The sequence below is a fragment of the Sorex fumeus genome, unplaced genomic scaffold, assembly GCF_029834395.1.
Source record: "Sorex fumeus unplaced genomic scaffold, SorFum_2.1 ptg000051l, whole genome shotgun sequence".
NCBI classification, from domain to species: Eukaryota; Metazoa; Chordata; class Mammalia; order Eulipotyphla; family Soricidae; genus Sorex; species Sorex fumeus.
The window spans coordinates 5052183-5074621 of NW_026606108.1; the positions used below are offsets into that span (position 1 = coordinate 5052183).

Here is a 22439-nt window from a genome sequence, read left to right on the forward strand (position 1 = left end):
TATACCACACAGGCAGTTGTGTCTGTCCATCTTGTCCACCCTGTCCTTTAACACACCAGAAACAGACTACAGGGTCTCACAAACCTTAGACAGCCCACAGGCCACATATTCCCCACTCCTGCTTTTAAGGATGACTCCAGCTCAATGAATTATACTTCAGTTAAGTGAATATAAACAAAAATCAATGTGAAACAAACAAAATATCTGGGTAGCTCAAGACAATGGCAACAACCTGACTCTAGGTCTTTCTATACCCTAGAAGTCTACACTTCGAAGATCGAGAGCCCAGCAGAGTGCTATCTAGAGATGTCCACAACTAACTGTGACACAGAGGCAGTCCTATTTCTGACTTGCAGTGACCGAAGGATGGACAGAGGGGCAATTCTGGGGCACTTTAGGGGTACTTATGCCATGGGAGAATAATAATTCTGTACAACAAAGTCATAAACATTAGCACAACTGTTTAAAAAAAAAGGTTTATTTTCAAACAGAAGCAGGATTAAATTTCTTAAATAATAAAAAACTGGATAGAATTAAATGACTAAACCATTGATCACTTAACAATCAAAATTAAAATTATCTGCAAAAAATATAAAACATCTAGATTTCCTATGGAAACACAAATAATGGAACCTGGTCTATTAGAAATAAAAAGCTTAGGGGCCAGAGTGATAGTACAGCAAGTAGGGCATTTGCCTTGCATGTAGCCAACTTGGGTTCAATCCCCAGCATCCCACATAGTCCTCGGAAGTAGAGACCAACAGAAGTGACTTCTGAGTGCAGAGCCACGAGTAACCCCTGAGCATGGCTGGGTATGCCCTCACCTCTTGCCCCGCCCCCCCCCCCAAAAAAAAGAAAGAAAAAAGCTGAAACCACCTGACTTCCAGAGAAAAGACACACAGTGCTGAGGATTTCTTCAGATGACCCGTGGGGATCTCCCAGTGGTGGGTAATGCCAAGACAGACCACCGTGGATGCTCAGCCCCCCAATACTGAGAGTGCTTCTATGTTCTCTTTATGAAATAATAAGACTATTACTACTAAACTCTATCACAGCTATTTATATTAACTCTCCACTAAAAACAATGATTTTTTTCATTTCATCTTTTTCTTTGGGGTTACATGGAGCAATGCTCAGGGTCCATGTGGTACCAGGGATCAAACCTGGACCTGCTGCAGGCAAAGTACATGCTCCACCCACTAAGCTCTCTAGCTCTCACTATCCACCCAATATTAAAGCCAGACATCACTTTATCTATCTGTGCTAATACACAAAAAAGAAAAGCAACACCACGGCTAGAGGACAGGGACAGAGACATTGGTGAATGGCATGAGGGAGAGTGGCAGGAGAAAGCAATTGGTGTGCTATATGTGGCGGTGACAGTGTGGCAACAAGCACTGCCACATCTGGTCTGTCCACTAAGCCAGACTCCCACTGCATGGGCCAGGGAAAGGGCTCTGTATGCCGGAGGCAGGGCTGGCTTCCACCCCAGACACTGTGTGGGACCAGGAGATGGGGTCAGAATTCATGCACCCAGCAGCCCAAAGTGGCCGGGTACCCTAGGGTATTCCTGACACTGTTCAGGGTCACAGGCTGGACACCCACGTCTCCTGGTAAAATTTGGGTATCCCTTCAAATAACTGAAGTATATACATTGTCACGTATCATAGACAAACATTTAGCCTTACTGACAGTTAAGGTCAGAACTATTTCATATTTTCTCTTTTATTTTTGGCTCCTGGGCCCCACCAGGCAGTGTCCAGAGCTGCTCCCAGTCAATCCTCAGGGGTCACACCAGGGGCACCAGCATGCAAAGCATCTGCTCCCGTCCTCGGAGTCACCTCCCCAATCCTAATGTAATCATTTGATTAGTGAAGGGAGAAGAAGGTAAACAAAAAGTTGGCTGTACCTTCTTCTGCAATCATTGGTTTTAGTAATTTATTTGCCCATTGTGTGTAGATTCAAACATTCATAAGATAATTAGGGACAGTGTTCATAAGCACTATTTCCCCCTTTTCCATCTGAGAAAGAGCATGTGCAGCACGGGATCTACAATCAGCTTGGTTCCAGGGGAAAGATGAGAGGGGTCCGGGAAAGTGAGGCCCATGGATGGTCCCTCTGGACAAGTAGTCCCCTACACAGGGACTGGGAGCCTGCACACACAGGGCCTGGGAGTCCCATGTCTGTCTTCAAAGGCAGGGTTTGAAGCAAACAGCACTCATTCTACTCTGCCCTTCTACCTTGCTGGGGTGGGAATGACAAATGCAGCCACCTATACCAAACTCCACGTGGCCCTTTGAACACCAGACATCCCCAAGCCCCCCAAACCTGTCCCCCACACACACATGCAGCCTGACATCACTCTCAAGTCTCAGCCTACCACAGACTAAAGAAGTGTTTTCAGTAGACACCATGGCTGTGCAGCTTCTGGGCACGGAAACCATACTTCAGTAAATCACCTTTCCACTATCCCTGACAGAAAACATTCTATTCGTTTCCAGGGCAACACCTTACTTTCCTAAAATGGGAGTAAAACCAGCAACTACACAAATAATAACCAAAAGGATTCATTGCAAAGTTGTAGTCACTCTGATCTTAACAAAGCTTTTATTTGTCACAACTCCAGTTTCCAACAAACCCCACCACCACCCTCCCCCAGCTGTCAGCCCTTCTGGCTTCCCAACATCCTGCTCCTAGTTCAATGTGCACTCACCCTGTGAAGCGTCACCGTGTGCTGTTCCCATATCGCGGTTTCCTCCATGACTGTGCTCTGACAAAGAAACAGAAATGGCACCATAAGAAAATGTCCCTCCCACAGGCACTCCTGACACCTGTCCCACAACCCACCACTAGAGACCAAGCTTCCTATGCAGACAGTTAGCGACCCCACAAGGGGCTGAGTATTTGGGCGCTCTCTGGTCTGCTGCTACTGCTGGAAGGAATGGGAATCTCCCCATAGACATGACCCTTGTCTTCTCTTCACTTGGATAGATGTCGCTCCACGTCTGCGTCCTGCCAGCTGAAAACAGAACTCAAAGTTGATCCTGCCACTTTAGACTGACCATCAGAGTGTGAGTTGGGCAAGTACTGTTCTGAAATGTCTGATGACACGTGCCACCTTTGAAAGCATTCCTTACACTGTGCAGAGGAAGGAAGAGCCAAATGCCACTGGACTCAGTCATTATCAAGATCCATGTTCAGGAAAGCAGATAAGACATCTGGGGGTCTGGCTCAGAGTTCCTTGTCCATCACTGTGAAATAATCCAGCTCTACCTCATCTCCCTCTTAGTCCAGAACTCTGCCCAAGCTCCATTTAGAGCCCAGGGCAGGGAAAGGCTGGTCTACTGAAAGTCCCTCACTCAAGGAAAAAGGCCAAAAACACAAACCTAACCCGGCCCTATAGCACATGGCTCACGTTCCTCCGTCAATAACCTCTCAAAGAGACAAACCACTGAGGGTAAGCCCCAAAGAATGAAGATGAAACTTCTTATTAATTGGGTTAACGTCTCTCAGAGACTTAGAGGTAATTCAGTCTCTTTTAATGTGACCATCTTAAGGAATTGGGGGCCCTAAAAATAATATATACCTTTTATATAAAGCAGGGAGCTTTTTCAGAGTTCTCAAGAGTCAGGCACAAAGAAACAACAGTCCTGTTACCTGTGGCTTGAAACAGGCATCTGGAGAGCAAGTGCACAATAGAACAAGTCCCCGGGCCCTCCCCTCCCCGTTCCCTCCACCACTCTCAGCCAACTTTCAGGGCACTTTGAAAATGAATCTCTCTGAACACAGCTGCTTCCTTACATTCAAAGCCACCAGGTTCCCTTTCCGGGAACATGAATGGGGCAGGGAGCACCTGATTGTGCTGCCCAGCACAGATCAGAACCACCCAAGTCTGGAGCCCGCATGCTGCCACCACCTCCCAACCCAGTGCCGTAGCTCTGGTCTTAGCTTTGGAGACAAACACTGATTGGGATGGGACATATTTTCAAAATTCTCCAATGTGGGGGCCAGAGTGGTAGCAAAGCAGGTAACGTGTTTGACATGCACAAAGCCTACCTGGGTTCTATCCCCAGCATCCCATGTGGTCCCCCAAGCACCACCAGGAGTGTCCACCCAAAATATTACATATATGTGTGTATGTGTAAACATTCATTCAAGTTGGCTCCATCTCAGATGCCGCTTCTAGACAAAAAGTGCTGGCGGGCTCTGCACCTCTCCTTAGGAGCACTGCAAGGGGAAGGAGCTGCTCAAGGTAGCCCTGAGCACAGTCCTCAGACCGACAACTGCCCTTCCTCTCTCTGGGCTTTTGTGGCCATGGTCTTCATTTTTGGAACAGAATCTTAATCAAACAGGAATTCATTTTATGTTAAGGGAGGAAAAGTAGAAAAGTAGGTTATGAAACAGCTTGTACAGAGTTATTCCAATTCTGTTTAAGCACATATAGGAAAAGAAAGGCTAAAAAGAAACACAGTAACATTAGCAAAGATCCTCCAAACACAGGGACGCTAGTGGTGCTCTTCATCAGACTCTATCTTCCTGCTCTCCTTTCTCTGCTCCCCCGCAGAATAAACTGCCAAAGTATTTTATGTGAACCAACCCCCACTTAAAACTTCAAATATCTGTTTCTGCCTTTGCTTTTAGGGAAATCAAGTAACATTTCAGAAGTTTAATTATGTTACTGCTGATTGTACAAAGTATTCCTCTAGTCTACAGAAATTTGGTTAGAGATCTATACATTAAGTCTTAACTTTTTCAAAATGTGTTTTGTTTAAGGGGGAAATAAGAATATTAAAGCAACTCCCACAAGCTCACCTAAATGATGCTTTCTTCCAGGGCAGGGTTAAAAACACAGATCTCAACTACAACCTCCAGAGGCGTGCTGGGGCCACTTCTCTGTCAAGGTCAAACACAGCCTTACAAGTTGACGACAGACAGGAGGCTGAGCACAGAAGTGCCCTTAGTCAATCTGACCCATGACACATGGTGACCATCATAATGTGCTCATCCTTCTCATTCAAAAACCACACAGCAGCTTCCAAGTTTACCCCTCCGACCTGCCACCTTGCTCTGCCCTCCAGCCCCCAGCTCCCTTCTGTGAAACAGCAGCAATCCTGGCTGATGTGAGGTCATTTAAACCAGGCTGACCTCATGGGAGGTCTGAATTGATTGAGGGGGCACCGATTTGTAGCCATACAGAGAGGAAGTAGCCTGCAGAGGCCTGTGTAACTAGTTCAGGGATCCACTGGTCAACTGTCTTCCCCAAAGAACTTAGTCTTGAGAAAAACGAAGGGAAAGGAGCAGAGCTCCTCTGTACACAACTCCAGAATGTCTGAAGAATTCTGCTCAGTAGAGAGGAAATCAGGGACAAAATCTTGAGATGTGAGCCCCATCTGCACTGGCAACAGGTATGCTGGGTTTCCTCACCACACAGTATGGGAATGAGGTGAAATGGTCTCAGGAGCCAAACAATCCTGCCCTCTCCTCAGCTCAAGTGGCCACTCTGAACAGTAGAATCCTAGCACTAGCTTAACAGTAACTCCAGCTCCAGATGCAGGGAGCCGCTCCCTGCCCACTCCCAGAGCAAGTGCACCTCCCTATCGCGTGGGCCTGCACCGTGAGGTCACGCACATTTCGAAGTCAGCATCAACTGACTGGAATCACAATTTCTGAAGAAGCAAAAAGCTGCCTTTCAGAATCTGCCAAGAGTTTGTGTGGTGTCTTTGTTCTCGACTCCAGCTGGCAGAGCCCCTGCTCGGATCCCCGGCTCAGAAGGGCTTCCTGCCAAGACTCAGCCCAGCCTAGGCCGCTTCCCTGTTCTTCCTTTAGGGCTGATACAGAGCAGGTGGGGGAAGGCAGGATGCGCCTGGAACAGAGAGAAGACCAAATCCCAGTGGAGCAAACAGGAGGAGAACGTTAATTCCTTAATATGATCCAGAGACGAGCCAATTAACTCATACCATCCTCAATGCTGCCTTTTAAAAACACAACCAGAATGGGGATATGGCTCAGTGGCAGAGCACACGTGTGAGGCCATGAGTTGGATTCCAAGCACAGCAAGTCAATAAAATTCCATTTCGTTATTCACCAATTCCTCCAGCAACCATCTATCAGACATGGTACACTAAGTGCTATTCCCCTTCCAGGGGCTGGTAGGAGGAGCACAACTCTCCCTGAGCAGCAGACCAAGGAGTCCCAGAAGCCGACCTTGCATGAAGAAGAAAGGGTGGCTGAGTCTGCACAGGGCAAGGCCACGGCAGAGAGAAGCTCAGGTCCCATGACAGCCCCTCTGTGATGCAAGGGACCTACTGTCTAGTGTGAAGGAAGACAGCTGGAAACTGTCTAACCAGAGAGTGAAAACTCTCTCTAGCCTAGTGGAAGAGGATCTGAGGAGTGAATCCTGAAAAGGTAGAGGGGGTGAGGGAGGCACATTGCAGTGGCTGTGAGGATTTGAACTGGAAAGGTGAGAGAGAGGCAGTTTTAGAAAGCCCCAATCTAACATTCCTGTCAGACAACACCCCCTCACCCCACCCCCAAGATGTGAGTGAAGGAAGCAGCAGGATGTGCAAGTCTGAAGACCAGGATCAAGTTTGGAAGGAGGTAAATCCTAGGGGTAATCAGGAGGAGGGACCACAGGAGAAAGGATCAGATTACCAAGGACTCAGATAACTCTATGTCCTCACAACAAATGAACAGAGAGTGAGCAGAGGAAACAACAGGGCCCTGAGACCTATTAAAGGAGCTCCCAAGATTCCCATCCTAGGAAAACCTGGCAGACAGGGAGAAGAGACAAGGGTACGGTACCCTCCAGGAATCTGTTAGCAGAGCAGCCACTCTGAACTGTGTCACCGTCTCCTCTCTGTCCACTCTGAACTGTGTCGCCTTCTCCCCTCCGTGCACTCTGAATTGTGTGGCCATCCCCCCTCCATCTACTCCGAACTCTTGTCACCTTCTCCACTCTGTTCACACTGAACTGTGTCACCTTCTCCTCTCCGTCTACTCTGAACTGTGTCACCTTCTCCTCTCTGTCCACCCCTAACTGTGTGGCCATCTCCCCTCTGTCCACTCTAAACGGTGTCGCCTTCTCCCCTCCATCCATTCTGAAATGTGTCACCTTCTCCCATCCATTCACTCTGAACTGTGTCACCTTCTCCACTCTATCCACAATGAACTGTGTCACCTTCCCTCCATCCTCTCTGAACTTCTCCCTGCTGTCCATTCTGAAATGTGTTGCCTTCTCCACTCTGTCCACTCTGAACCTTGTCACCTTCTCCACTCTGTCCACATTGAACGGTGTCACCTTCTCCACCCTGTCCACTCCGAACTAAGCCTACCTTCTCCCCTCCGTCCAATACTTCATTTCATGCCTAGTCATTTTCCCCCATCCACCCAAGATCGGAGAGATTATCCAGGAAGATGAGGTTAAATGCTGAAGTCAAAACCTGTCCTCATGAATAAAAGAGGTAGATACCTGCCCTCCCTGGCCTGGCTGTGTGGTCTTCAAACAGGGCTCATTGCTCTGCCCAAAGCCAAAGGCAGAGACAAGGAGACTGCAGTGAAAGGGGAGGGACTGACCGTAAGGGACATCGTGTTCATCTAAGACAGAAGGTCCCAGAGGTAGTACAAAAGACAAAAGGATTTGCAGACTAGCGAAGACTAATAAGAACCCACTGGACAGAACTGCCCAAACAATGACCAAACTGAATATGACCCTGGAGGGTCACAACCTCAAATGTGTGACCACTGGCCACCGACTGTCAGCAATGCCATTTTCAGGTAATTTTACTGGCAGATGATTTAGGAGGCAAACAATGAGAGAGATGCAATGCTGGGAAAGGAGAGCTGTAAGGAAGAAAGACTGCACTGGGATGTCCTGCCCAGAACTGGAGTTTTGCCAAGACTGTGAGGCGCACAGAGGGATGGCTGTCCAAAAACATGGAAGACCAGCAGCAGAGATAAGAGGTCACTAGAGCAGTCCCTTAACCCTGAAACTGCAGATCATTCTGAAGAGGATACATGGCTGTACCAATACACACACATGACAAAGTTTCATTTCAAACTCGGTCTATAAGAGGTGAACAACTATTAATGAGAAGAATTCTAGCACTATGCTGTAATGAAACACACTGATATGTTCCGTTACTCAAAGCCCATCATACACACTATTTTCCAACTGCAACTGATGTGGATGAGTGAACCACGATTATCAGGGGGCTACGGAGCATTCACTGAGCCCTGAGACATTCCCAACAATGGCTAGCCACAATCGAGAGTGCTTTCCAGTTAGCAAAAGCAAGACTCCAAACTGATTCATCAGCTGACATTTTCTACTGACCAAAGCTGGATAAAAGACTTCAATTCTTTGCAGGTAGAAGTGCAAAGGAGAGTAAGATGGCAGGAATGGCATTTCTGCATGTACCTTTGAATTTCAACATCACGGGCTGTCTGGGATACACGCCCCCACATGTCAGAAATACACGCAACATTAAACCTACAAAGATGGGGAAGGGGCTCCAACAAAAAGGCCAGAAAGGAGAAATGAGTCACCATGCACAAAGGAATAATATGCTCACACTTGGGAAGATGAGGGAGAAGGGAATAGAAGTAGCAATGGAACCTGGACATGACCAGGCCAGGGGCGGAAACTGCCCTACAAAAACTCTGCAACCTCACTAAGTCAGCCTTTCTCCTGTGACCTGGAGGAAATCCTGGCCAGGAATTTTTTTTGTGGCTACACTGTGAACAAAGAAGAAAATACACTGAGACTGGTGGAGGGATGGGTACTCGATCATTGTATAATTGAAACCCAAGCACAAAAATTTGTAAGTCTACAACTGTACCTCATGGTGTTTCACTAATAAAATTTTTTTAAAAGTTCAAAAATATAAGATACTGTATTATTATTGATAAATAAAAGCTTAAATTTGAAAAAAAAGAAAAGAAAATACACTGCAGGTAATAAGGGCTGGGTTTCAATGTCTGAGAAATCAGTAGAGGATTAGTAGAGTGATATGAGACTGGAATAGGAGGCTCATGAAATGCCCTGGTTCTCTAGAGACTAGGGACACAGGTCAAGGGCAAGGTGCATGCTTTGGGTGCTTGAGGCCTAAGTTTGAGGCCCAGCAGAAGACCCCACATACAGAGAGACAGAATCTATAGGGTGCAGGGTTAGCACACATGTGTATTTTCTAAGCTGTCTTATGAACAAACTTAGAAGGAAAAAATATGATGGCCCCAGGCTCAGCTAGCACACAAATCTAAAAAGAAACAATATTCCTGTACAAATTGCTGGCTGTCCCAGAGCTTAAGCATGGGAAATGCAAGATCAAGCATGTGCTATGATGTGGCAGCAGAAAGGACTGTTTAAATGTGGCATTAGGTGGAGGGGTGGAGGGAGCCAGAAGAATCCAGGAACCCAGCTGAATGGGCTTCAGTAACAAAAGCAAAGAAGACCTAGCAGTTAAATATGAGAGTGCTAGATCTCAATCCAGAGAGCGAACATGATACACATGAGTCCAAACTGATAAAAATCAAACTAAACAGGAAAAGGAACATTTCTTCCTTAGAATGAGATTTCAATTAACGAGCATAGACAGGAAACAGGAAATAATTAGCATCAGGTAAATTCCACAACTTGTTGCAGATAAGATCCAAAAGCACCTGCTAAAATTAGTAGGTGAAAGTTTGAGTAACAGATTAGCCAGTCTGGTCTCCACAATATTTACAGAGTGAAGAAATACCGCCACTAATAACTAGTGATCAAGTAAATATAACTAATAAGAAACTTAGCACCACAAACCCCTTGATATGATCTGACAAGGACACAATGATTTTACAGAATGCTTGCCAAGACTAATTGAAAAGAATAACTTTTGAAAGTAAAGGGCAGTTAGTATTTCAACTAGAGTCCCTTGAACCTGCAAATTTTCACCAATAAGGTAGTAAGAGCAATAAAATGTTTTTGTAAGAATAAACAGACCAGTTTCATGTAAATTTATCAGTTACTTAAAACTTGGGAATTTTTTGTTTAAAGTAACCCACCATGGTGGAGGGATGGGTATTTGATCATTGTATAACTGAAACCCAAGCACAAAAAATTGTAAGTCTACAACTGTACCTCATGATGTCTCACTAATAAAAATTAAAAATAAAGTAACCCACCACTATCTATTCATCCAACACTGTGTTTATATCTAGAATATAAAAGAATTCCTATCAACAAAGACAGTCTAGCAGAAAATGGCCAAGGATAGGGGAGCTTCACAAAAAAGAATGTCAAAACTGACGAGAGAATGTGAGAAAAGTGTCCAACTGCATTAACTAACAAGGAAACAGACAAAAATCAGAGTGAAGCACTACTATACCCCACAGAGTGAGCCAGGAATAAAAGAAAATTTGGAGTGTTAGTGAAAATGCATCGGGAGGGGATGCTGGTGAAATGACTTTGGAAAACTGGCAGTAAGCAAACAAAACTGGCAATATTCCATCTGATCATTCAACAGAAAAAAAAATCATTCAACAGAAACATGCATATCCTAGTTCTCACTGCGGGAGCACTCACAAAAATAATATCTTTAAAAGGTAAGAGTCAGAAACAATCCAGATAGCTACTGACAATAAATGCAAAATAATAAATACAAGGCAATCCTGTAACTATTTTTCTTTCTTTGTGTTTGCTCTGGGGGCTATGTCTGGTGTGCTCTGATTCCTGGCTCTGCCCTCAAGGATCATTTCCTGGCTAAACCTGAGGGTCCTTTTGGGTGCTGGAGATCAAACTCGAGTTGGCCACAGGCAAGGTAAGAATCTTACCCACTGTCCTATCACTCTGGCCCCATATTCTGCAACTATTTATGGGTATATTTTACTGAAACACCTCTGCCAATATATCGTAAATAATGAGCCAATTCTCCCAGTGAAAGAAATCAAAGATGGAGGGAAGCTAGCCGAATTGGAATCAAGGTGTCTGTATATACTCTTGGTTCTTACTCCAGGTTGCAGATAATTCAATATAAAAATAAATACCAACGTGCCTATCTAGCTTAGGTCACTGACAGGGGGCAACATCACCCACAGCACCAAATTGTGGCTCTAAACCGCATTCTTGAATGAGAGGCCATTGCTCCCACGGCCGTTGGCAGGCTTAGTCTGCAACATGGATCAGGACCCTTTGTACCACATGGTAAGTGCTCAAAACAGAAGTAACATCAAAGGCCAAGGAAGAACAAAGGTAAGCAGCGAAATGACAGTGGCAGAAATAATGAAAACACTACATATGGTCTCATCCCCACCCCCACCCCACCCCAGTAGTGACCTATGAGCACAGCACCAGGAGTAGGCCCTGAACACCAACAGCTTTGGCGCCAAACAAAAAAGTAATTTGATTGTGACAATTCGAGTATCACAATCTTCCCCTGTCTACCATGACATCAAAACCTACTAGAAACTTGTCTTCAAATGCAGCTCATCCTTGAGATCTACTAGAACTTTCCGGGATACATTTAAACGAAACTGTAAGTGAATGATAGTTAAAGACTGGGACCCGTGGTGGTGGAAAATGGGCACTGGTGGAGGGATGGGTACTTGATCATTGTGTTACTGAAACCCAAGCACAAAAATTTGTAAGTCTACAACTGTACCTCATGGTGTTTCACTAATAAAAATTAAAAAAAAAAAACTCAACAAGGCAAGCTACTGATCCAATTACTGGCAGAACTCTGACAGTACCCTTCAGGGTACAGGATGGGGCTCCTGAAGAAAAGGCTGAGAGAGGGCGCTAAGGAAGCTCTCCGCAGACAGCATTATTTCCAAGGGTGGAAGGCAAGCTCTTCTCACAGACACTCAGACGCAGCTGTGTTCCAGGCATATGCACGAGGCACAAGGCAGCCGGCCACAACCTCGCCACCTCTGTTCTCAGGGAGCTTACAGTCTTGGGAACAACCAAATTCCCAGTGCATTTTCACAGTCACCAGCTTGTTTCAGGGCTCACTAAGAAGGAAAGTCAAGTGTCAGGGGTTAGGCAGAGAGTCAGAGGAGAGCAAGCAAAAGAACTGGGAGGGAAGAGGCATGTGCAAGGGCCAAACTGCCCCGGAGGCGTCCATTGGCCACTGGAGATCTGGGTCTTTTGGGGGAGCGGGGGAGTTAGGGTGCTGGGGATCAATCCCAGGTAGTTCACATGCAAGGCAAGATCCCCACCCACTGTACTATTTCTCAGGCCCCCGTGGGACTGTGGAAAGGAGGGTGTGTGCAAACAGACTAATTAAAGCTCATGCTGAGGAAAAAAAAAAAAAAGCTTACACCGGCAGGAAAAGATGGGCTGTGATTCTAACCAGGAGACAGGGAAAGGTGCTGTATGCCCATGTGCAGGCCTAGGCTGAGCAGAGGGAGATTAAGTGGCAGAAGAGACAGGGAAAGAAATGGAAAGGCAGGCAGTGCTCGAGGTGAACATGCAAGAGAAAGGGCTTGTCAATTATCCCATACCAGATGGAGAATTCACTTGAGTCACATGCACTAGGTCTGAAATAGCTTTAATCTCTAGTCTCTAATCCAGGCTTTCCACACTGGCCGCACACATAAAAAGGTAGAAACCCCACAAGCCATCACACCACAGACATCATCTCTACCTTCAATGCTCTTCTAAGTTTTTCCAAGTATCTCAGAAATTCACAGATCTAAGAACAGCAGAACATATCTGGCTAGGCAGGGATTATCCTTATAGGTGACCTAAATTCAATATCAAAGAAATAACAACCCAGATCAATGTGTAAGCACAACAATCCTAATCCTACATGCCTCTCCTTCAAGAGAAGCCAACACTGTTCAAAACTACAGCTTCCTGCATGTTGGACCCTATACCCAGTGCACAGCGAACCTGGGAAGTGCGATGACCATCTGAGTCCACAGACTGAAAGAAAACTGCGCTTTAACAGGTACCTCAAGATTCAGAGTCGGGAGTCTGACCTCCCATGTGAGATGACCAGAAGATTGTTCAGTTTCTGCTTCCTGACCTCTCTCTGCATGATCTGGCAGGAACTTCTCTTTAAACTTTTCTTCTGAACTTGCCTTTCTCTGTGCCACTGCATCCAGATCGTCCAGATCATACAAGTTACAAATTTCTATTCATCAGACCATGAAGGAACTCACCAGGCTGGGTATCTTACACACACACACAGTAATATAATCAACTGGTGCCTCCACACCTCACCCCCCTACCCCCCCCCCCGCCCAGAAAACTGTAAAGCAAATCAGCAAGAAAATACCAATTCCAGGTGCTGGAACAACAATCAAAGTCCAAAATAACTATATTATGAACAACTTTGTAAACCCTGGTGTTTAAAGTTAAGGAAATCCCAGAAAAAGTACACACACACACACACACACACACACACACACACACACACACCCTGAACAGGTCAAAGTGTTGCTCACTCTCAGCTAGTCAGAGAAATGCAAATGAAAGCCAGAAAGACACTATCCCCTTCCCCAGGTACGCCTAAAATCACAGAATCACAACTTCAATCCCCTAGCTGAAAGAGTGTGAACTGATGCACAGCTGGAAAATCAAAGACACAAGAACTAACCAGCAACAATTTCATGCCTCAGTACATACTTTAGAGAACTATGGTCACCAGCAGACAACTCCAATTCAGGAACTTTCAGTAAGCAAATTGTTAGCAGCCCTCTCAAGTAAAAACCCAAATGTCCAAGTGCCAAAAAGAGAAGGAATGAGTGGGGATATTCACAGCAGAGAACGAGTCATGAAGATAGATGAATTCATAAGCGAGGACAAATAAATACTGAAAGCATGAGATGAGAAGAGCAGCAGCTTGGGGAAGTCACAAAACTCATGGATTTAAGGAAAGCCACACCTTCACAGCAAACAGCAGAAGCACTGACCTGGATAGGGTCTGTCTATCTACGAGTTCACTCCCTAAGGAGACTTGTGAGGATACATCTGCTAGTATCTGCACAGATCTAAGCACTCCAACTTAGGACCAAGTCATATAAAAGATGAAATCAGCAGGCAACACTTAAGCCCAGGTAATTTACATAAAAATCCGGATTTACAGCCTCTTCTGAAAAACTGGAAGATCTGGCCCGCCTTCCTCCAAGACAACAATCAGCTGGAGCTGAGCAGCAGCTGCTGGCCTCAGATCAGCTCATCTGCCTTGCCCAGTGCCCCGGGCGGGCGCAGCTCTGGAGGCAGGCCACCTCTCTGGCCTCAAACTCACCCAACACCATTCCTCACTGATCCACCACACACCCTGGGAACACAAGCATACAGGTGTATGCCTGAACAGCTGTGGCACAAGAACAGGTGCCTCACAGGGGGTCAGCAGCAGGATTAGTGGAGTCCCTGCACTCTCTGTGTGTGGCTGCTACTCAGCACCATCTTGCTCATACATCAAGGAGACTGTGAATGAATTTCCCAAGGCCATCGTCCTCTGCCTTTACACGGCACCAAAATACGGGTTAGTATGTTGTTGGTTTAAGGGACTACTCCATTTACTACTCAAAACCAACAGAACACAAACCAGAATATTGATCCTTCATAGCTCCTTTACAAGGAGCCAACAAGAAACCAGACTGGCTTCTACTTATCTAAAAAAGCAGGCCTGTTTTTGTTTTTGTTTTATGTCCAAAGCATCTATTTCTGTTCAAGGCTTTTCTGGGTCAGACCAGAGTTGGGTTTTCCTTAATCATAAAATGCCTTTTCAAGACAAGCATTAGAGCCATTTACTTTTTTCTACCTGCTTGTTAGGACTCCAAAAAGCACTAGCTAAAAGTCTTCCTTAATTCCTGCCCTGCAGACAGAGGTCTACACTATTTCCCCTAGAACACAACTAAAGTCTGACTGCCTCATTGTTAGAGGCCGTATGTGCTCCCACAATACAATCCCAAGGCTTCAGATGTGAACATAATACTCACAGGTGAAGTCACCACCCTGCAGATTGCAGGAGCAGCCCACATCAAAGACTACTTCCAAGAGTCTGTCTGCAGAAGTCACAGATGCATATGTAGGAGTGAACTATGAAGAAACACTAGAAAACAACTGCCCCTGAAGACAGGGTTGCTGCCTAAGCTGGGGAGGAGGTGAGGATCCTTTTGGGATGCACCATATCTGACCTGCAGGGTCTGTCCAAACCACCCACAGACTCTGGTGCTTTGGTGCACTGAGAACAGTGCCTAATTCAAAGGAGGTACTCAATAAATCCCTGCAGGATGAGAGTTGAACAAATCCAAACTGTAAATGTTGTGTAAATGTAGCAGTAGCAGCCAGCAGGAGTCCACTTTCTCTATGAGCAAAGTTCAAGGAGTAATGCACATGTAAGTAAATGCTAACTTATAATCTCAATTAACCTTGTTCTCCCAACAGGATACATTTAACAAACATGTGTACACAACCTTATATGGATGCAGACAGCCGCAAATGACCACTGGAAAGTGAACGTAACGGTAAGAACTCATCTGTTCCATAGGCCCAGACACCAGCTGGGCAGTCACTGTCTGTGGTGGTGAGAAACACACCAGCAGGCTGTGCTCTTGTTTATTCTTAAAGAGTAAACAAATGCAAGCTGTCTGGGTCTTAAAAATGCATACTTTTCACATCCAGAGCAGGTCACAATTGTGTACTTATCCCAATCCAGAGCAGGTCACAATTCTAAACTTTGATAGAACAAGGACCCAAACAAAATGTGCTCAATTATCTGTTTATATAAAAACATATACATATAGCGATTGAGGACATCCTGAATTTTAGAATTATATGCTCCATTATGAGGTAGTCACAAATTAGGCTTCAGTCAGTCATCAAAAACTGCTATACAAACTCCAAAGATTGCTAAAAACAATTCAGATAGTATGAAAGTCCCTAAGATAACCAAGACAAAAAGCTTTCATTCATTGAGGAGTACTTAAAAACACTGTACAGCAGATCCAGAAACCATCATAATTAAGTCAGGTCTATACTCCTAACAAGTATGCACATCATCTTCTGTGAGATGCTGCTTCCATCCTCCTTCCACACATTAAGGGATGCTCACTGAGGTCATCCTTCACTCTCACTTCCTAACACTCTAGCAAACACTAGTTAGCTTTCTTGGTGGCTCTAAAATGTGCTGACAGCACAAACCAAGAAACAGATCTCTTTGGATGTATCAAAGTTAAGGACCACCAGATCCTTTTTTTTATTAAACTATTCAGCTAACAAAGTTGTGTTATTAAACCTTAAATGTGGGTTTGAGAACTCAAATTCTGCCAACTTTGGTTTCCTTGTGTTCCAAATCAGGGCTCATTCTGAGTCTGTTTTCATCCAGTTTCAGGCTCTCAAGTGAAATTTTCCAACCAAGTTCTCATCACACACTTCCGGCTCATTATTAAGAATTTATCTGTTTAGAAGGAATGGAAATAAAGCTTCTGGTTAACCCCTGAAGAAGCAACCTGAAGCCTCTTGTCACTGCAATAAATAAATAAAGAAGCTCTCTAGGTCAGAGATACCAAAAGGCCTATTTTTATTGCCGGCTTAGACTGCAAAGTACTGTTCTGAGATACTTAGGCCAATAGATTAAATGTGAAACTCAGCAAGCGTCTCTGTTCCTACAAGATTCAAGTTGTTAAATAAGGTTTTTCAAGAATACCTTTCAAAACTGAGAGATGTAAAGCAAAATGCAAACACTGACTAAGCATACTGTAGTCCTTTCTCAACTGTACTTAATGCTTGATCAAAAACTCCCAATACAACCAAACTGGACTTCACCCAGCAATCTTTAGCTATCATGCATGTGAGAGTGCACATGTGTGTATGTGTGTATGCATGTGTGTGCGTGTGCAAGGATGTGCACTCCTGCTTGGAGGGGCTGAGTGGGACCCAGAATCAGGGTGAACACACCGCCCATGAACCCACAGGTTCCTGGTTTTTATGTTAAGAAACAAGATGTCCCACTCTTATTGTTTTTCCCACCAAAATTATGTTTTCAAACATTTCTTCTCAGCAGTATGATGATGTGATGGCCTGATTTATAGTTTTATTCTTAGAACTGCACTGCGTTTACATTTGGTCTCTAAATAGAAAAAGATTAAAGAGCAAGTAAAAGTCAGAACCAGTACATTGTTTCCAGGCCTAAAAGAAGGAGCACAAGACTACTATAATCTTTTTCCTTCAAACCAAACAGGAAACAGTGGGCCCAGCTGCTCCCACTGCTCTCCCCCCACTATCAGCAGCCCCAGGAACCCTTGAACCGCAATCGGCTCTTCCACAGAGGAAATCAGAGGGTGCAGTTCCGACATGAGATCTGGCTTTCTTTTTGGGTCACACCTGGCGATGCTCAGGGTTACTCCTGGCTTTGAACTCAGGAATCACTCCTGGCAGTGTGTGGGGGACCATATGGAATGCTGGGAATCGAACCTGGGTCGGCCACGTGCAAGGCAAACACCCTACCCGCTGTGCTATTGCTCCATCCCCTGGCTTGTTTTTTAAGGAGAGAAAGGGAAAAGAAAAAAAGGGTTTTTCCTCATGGAAAAACCTGTGCAACCGGTGATGTAGTTACAAGAGCTGGGAAAAAAAAAAAAAAAGAAAAAGAAAGCACTGAATGCTCTGAAAAGTTACCTTCTTGCCTAGACTGTGGTAGGGGGAATTGAAGAGTTGTAAAATGCAGTCGGGATCATCATCAGCTAAATACAGAAAGTATAATTTCAACCACCAGTGTCCACAATGCCAAAAGGCTCAACTTCACACCAAATACTGGAAAAAAAAAAAACACTGCTAGTGAAAAGTATCATACCCCCAAAAATGTACCATACAAAACTGACAGGTCCCCCAAAACAATGGACAGTGAAAAGCTCTTTAGATGTTCCCAGATAAGATCAAGTCAATTCTCTTCGAGCACAGGGACTATTATGCTTAATTTAACACAAAGTGAGGCTGATTAGTAAGTAGCAAAATGAAAACTACATTGTAACAAGTCCCTGCTGGACCATCCACACTTCAATTTTGTTACAGTTTTGTGCATTAACCTAGCTATGGTCCCTAACTTTCAAACATTCAACTATTAAGTCCATTATGCCTCCCTTGATAAAATAATTTGATTCTTAAGTATAAATAATCTTCATAGGTGCTGAACCTGGTGGGGGATGGGGGGGGACAATTAATTGCCCTGGACAAACTGGAAACATTAAGCAACAAAATTTTCTATGAAGCTCAGTAGTTAATAGGATGTTTCCAATAGCCAAGTCTATCATCAAGAAAAACAAAACAAAAGGCAGGAAGGAGGGGCTGGAGTTCATGCAGGAGGCTGGGCTGGATCCCCAGCACAGCATACAGTTCCCTCAGTCCCCCAGCATCTCTGGGGGGACATTCACCTGCAAAGAGAGCTGCAGACTAACCCCAGCATCACAGGCAGTGGCCCAAACACTTAAACACAAAACCCCCAACAAGCCAAACAAGACTGAGTCCACAGTAATGAGCAGGAGGAACAGCACAGTCTCAAAGGTTATCAGGTCCCCCACAGAGAGCCTGATAGTCCAGACTGCACTGCAACTTCCTTCACTCCATCTGTGATTCAACCTGGGGAAGCCTTCCTAAGTGCGTGCTCATTTGTGTTCTTACATCATGAAAGTATGTGGTGAGACAAAAGCCCCACTCAGAAATTCCTATGTTCAGATTCTGAGTAGTTTAACATTGGGGACACAATGAATTGCTTAAAATTCTGATACAATCAGGACAAACCCTGTTCCTGGATTACCTCTTAAAGAACAGGGCATGTAGAAAAACTCTCCAACACTGTGTGTGTGTGCACGCGCGCCCGAACGTGAAAAGTGCCTCATACTTTCTAAAGACTGACCAAATATCCTTCCTTCAATAACCTGCCACAGAATTTTCATCATATACAACTAATCTTCCTCCTTGCTGGCTGCCTGGCTCTAAAACAAATCACTTGATCTCTCTGGGTTTCATGAACCTCAGGCACAGAGATCAAAGGAGTAGAGGACTCTAAGTATTACATTAGTAAGAGCACAGGAAAGTTCTGGAATCATACCTACATAGGCAACGCGGATAAAGAGTACCAGGGAGGGCTCATCATGTCAGGCACAGGACAAGACCCTCTCAATTATTCTGAACTAGACCATATTTGGTTTATCTGCGAGGACCACCTTCTATTTATTAGTCTAAAACTCCATGGCGATCACTCAATGACTTTATTGTATAAGCTTTCTCATCAATATGTCACATTTTCAACAATGCCATACTGAAAATCTCTTTGAAACTGTATTACATTATACAATTACTTTAAAAAAACCTGATAGATTGTAGAATATGGACTCCTGACACCCAAAATTTAGGATGTCATATCTCATTTACACTGGTTTGGTAACTTACCAACAATTATATCTACTCCTAGGTATAATCTTTTTAGAGAAACAACATTAGAATATTAGAATTTTAAATACAAGAAACTATTTGACCCAGAATACCCATTTTTAAGAATGATAGTTATTTAAGACGAGCAGAACCCTGTAAACATATTAAATGCCTTTAACTGAAGACAGTGATCTACCATATACTCATGGTATGTAAAACTAACCATGGCACAGAATGACATATATAGAATCAAGAATATTAGCTTAGAGAAGAGTTTACAACGTACTATGCTAAAAACAACTGTGTATTTTCTGTTTAACTGAGAATTTGGGAAAACAAAAGAATCATGTGGTAAAGTAGTGTGCACAGAGCTGAATATTAACAAGCACTGTAATCACCTTAATAATATGTGACCCAAGAAATCGGCTGAACACTGTATTTCGCTGACTTTTTATGGCTTACCTTGCTCTACAAACCATTTTGTCATGGTCCCGTAATAAAAAATTAAAAATATAAATTCTCAACTCACATATTCTAATATTTAAGAATATAAATGTCCCTACAGTATAATATTTAACTTACAAATCTTTCCAATGTGTCATAAAATTTCAATACTGTACCTCAGGAGGAACAGTAGGGCTCTACAAATCATATTATGGCAATCAAAAGTTTATTTCTCTGCATACTTGAAATAGCCTTTTTACTGATTCATTTATTATGCAGTGCCAGGGACTGAACCCAGGGCCTCACACATAATAGAGGCTAGATACATTTCAGGAAGATACAGGCTGGGTTATATGGGAAAAAACAAGGCTCTTCTAGGACAGACAGTTCAAGAAAAAGTAAACAACCGGGACTGACTAAATCAAAGCAAAACCATGGCATTTATTCTGCATCTTCGGATCAGATGCCATCCTTCTGATTTCATCAACATGGAGGTCAAAAAGGCCAAGACTAAATCTAGAGTACGACACTCCTGAAAACAATCTATTCACTAAATTCCCTGTCCTGGTGTGAGCCACAAAACCCAGGCCCCAAGTCCAGAAACTTCAAGGACACATTCGACCTGCCCATTTCCAACAGAAACACACAGAACTAGGGCGTTGGGTACTTCCACCCCATTTGAAGCAACTATTTTCTTAAAGGGCGAGTTCTCCAGCCCTTACACTTCTGCACAGAACCCTGGAATTGCTTTTAAAAATTGGGGACAACTTAGAAGAAAAACATGAGCCAGTCCGGGAGGCGATGCCTGAACTCTTATTTATTTATTTATTTATTTTAAAGGAACTTCAGTTTTCTAATGGAATGTCGTGAGGGCTGATTTCTTAAAGGCAAAGAAAACTGGCCGACGGCTCCAAAGCGCAAAGCTAGGGAAAAATGACCGGGAAAGGGCTCACTTTGTGCAGGGTTCACGCGTCCTCGCTAATTTTTACCCAATCCGTCTCGCCGCTCATTGGTTGGGGGGCATTTTGGTGTCACTTTTGAAAAGTTCCATTCAAATTCAAGCCCCGGGTGCGTGGGGTTCGGGCGAGCGCGGAGGGTTCGGGACGACCACGTCGCGGACACCGTCCGTAAAACAAAATAAAAGGCGGCGCGGGGGCGGGGGGCGGGGGGCAAGGACCGCGGCCGAGCCGGGGCCGCAGCCGCTGCGGGTGTCGCCGCCGCCTTGTCGCCGGGGCGCGCGCATACCACGGCCGGTGACATCAGATCGAAACTGCACGGTTTCGCCGGGCACCGGCCACTCCTCGCCCAAGGCGGCGGCCGTAGGTGACACGGCCAAGCCCCCGCGTCGGCCGGCGCGGGGACCTGTTGCGCGGGCGGGAGCCAGAGCCGGAGCCCGCGGCCGCCGCGATGCACCTGCCCCGGCGGCCTGGCCCGGCCTGGCCCGGCCCGGGTCCCGGTCTCGGTCTCGGTCTCGGTCTCGGCACGCCGAGACGCTCACCTGGACGGCCCCGGTCTCTGACCCTCACAGGCCCGGCCCGGCCCCGGCCCCGGCGACGCTCACCTCAGCGGCCTCGGCCCCGACCCCGGCCCCGCTCACCTCAGCGGCCCCGGCCCCGCTCACCTCAGCGGCCCCGGCCCGGCTCGACCCCGGCCCCGCTCACCTCAGCGGCCCCGGCCCCGCTCACCTCGGCCCGGCTCTGCCTCAGCCTGGGCCTCGGCCCCGGCCCCGGCCCCGGCCTCGGCCCCGGCCCCGGCCCCGGCCCGGCCCCGCTCACCTTGGCGGCCGCGGCCCTGGCGGACATCTTGTCTCCCTCCCGCGCCGCGCGCCGCTCCTCGGACCCGACCCTGCGCGCTCGGCGCCCGCCGCTCGCCCTCCTCACGCCACAGCCCCGACCCGCATCGCCCGCGAGCGAGCGCGGCGGGGGGCGGGCGCGGCCGGACAGGCCCGGCCCACGGGGAGGGGACTCAAGTCGGACAAAAGTCCGGCCAGCGGCCGCCCGCCCGCCCCGCCCGGGGCCGCTCGGCGGGGCGCGCCCGGCCGGCGCCTCCCTCCCGCCGCGGCCGCCCGCTCGGCCACGTCGGCCTCGCCCGTTCGCCCACCCCCGGGCGGCGCCTCCCGCGGGCCCCGCTGCCCGCGCGCGGGCTCAGGAGAAGCCGCGGCCCGCGTCGAACTTCCCGGGACGACCCGCAGCGGAGGGGGACGCGGCGGCGGCGGCGGCGGCGGCGGCGACGGGCTGCGCCGGCACCGGCGACTGCGGGTGGCCACGCAGAGCTGCCGGCCCGGCCCACTGAGCATGCCCGGTCGGGAGGGGCGGGGCCTCCGCAGGGGCGGGGCCGCTGCATGGGGCGGGGTCTGTGGTGGGCGGGGCTTCTCCGTGGGCGTGGCCTCCGCGGGCCCGGCCAGGCCGTCCAGTGCCGGCCAGGACCCCGTTTCCTCCCGGGTGCGACCCCCCAGCCGCGGAAGGAAGAAGCCCGGTTACCCAAGTAACGTGGAGCCCGCGTTTCCGCTGGCGGCCGGGGCTTCCTGTTTGTTTTCGGCGAAGGTCCGGCTGCAGTAGAGCGCCGCAGCGGAGCCCAGCTGGGGACATTGCCAACGTGTCCTCCTGCAGCTCCCCAAGCCCCGCGGGGCAGCCCCAGGCAGGAG

At 46.8% G+C, this 22439-nt stretch overlaps 1 protein-coding gene across 12 annotated transcripts in view; it reads right to left on the bottom strand.

The window, feature by feature from the left end:
- Nucleotides 1-22439, bottom strand: part of TJP1 (tight junction protein 1) — a 162465-nt gene that overhangs the window by 49479 nt on the left and 90547 nt on the right. For 11 of the 12 annotated variants that reach the window (XM_056124450.1, XM_056124449.1, XM_056124447.1 and 8 more), the window contains exon 3: nt 2714-2770. In XM_056124450.1, coding sequence (XP_055980425.1) covers nt 2714-2770 — 57 coding nt within the window. Of the gene's footprint in view, nt 1-2713; nt 2771-21570; nt 21853-22439 lie in introns of those variants that run through there. The other variant, XM_056124454.1, reaches the window with a different exon arrangement.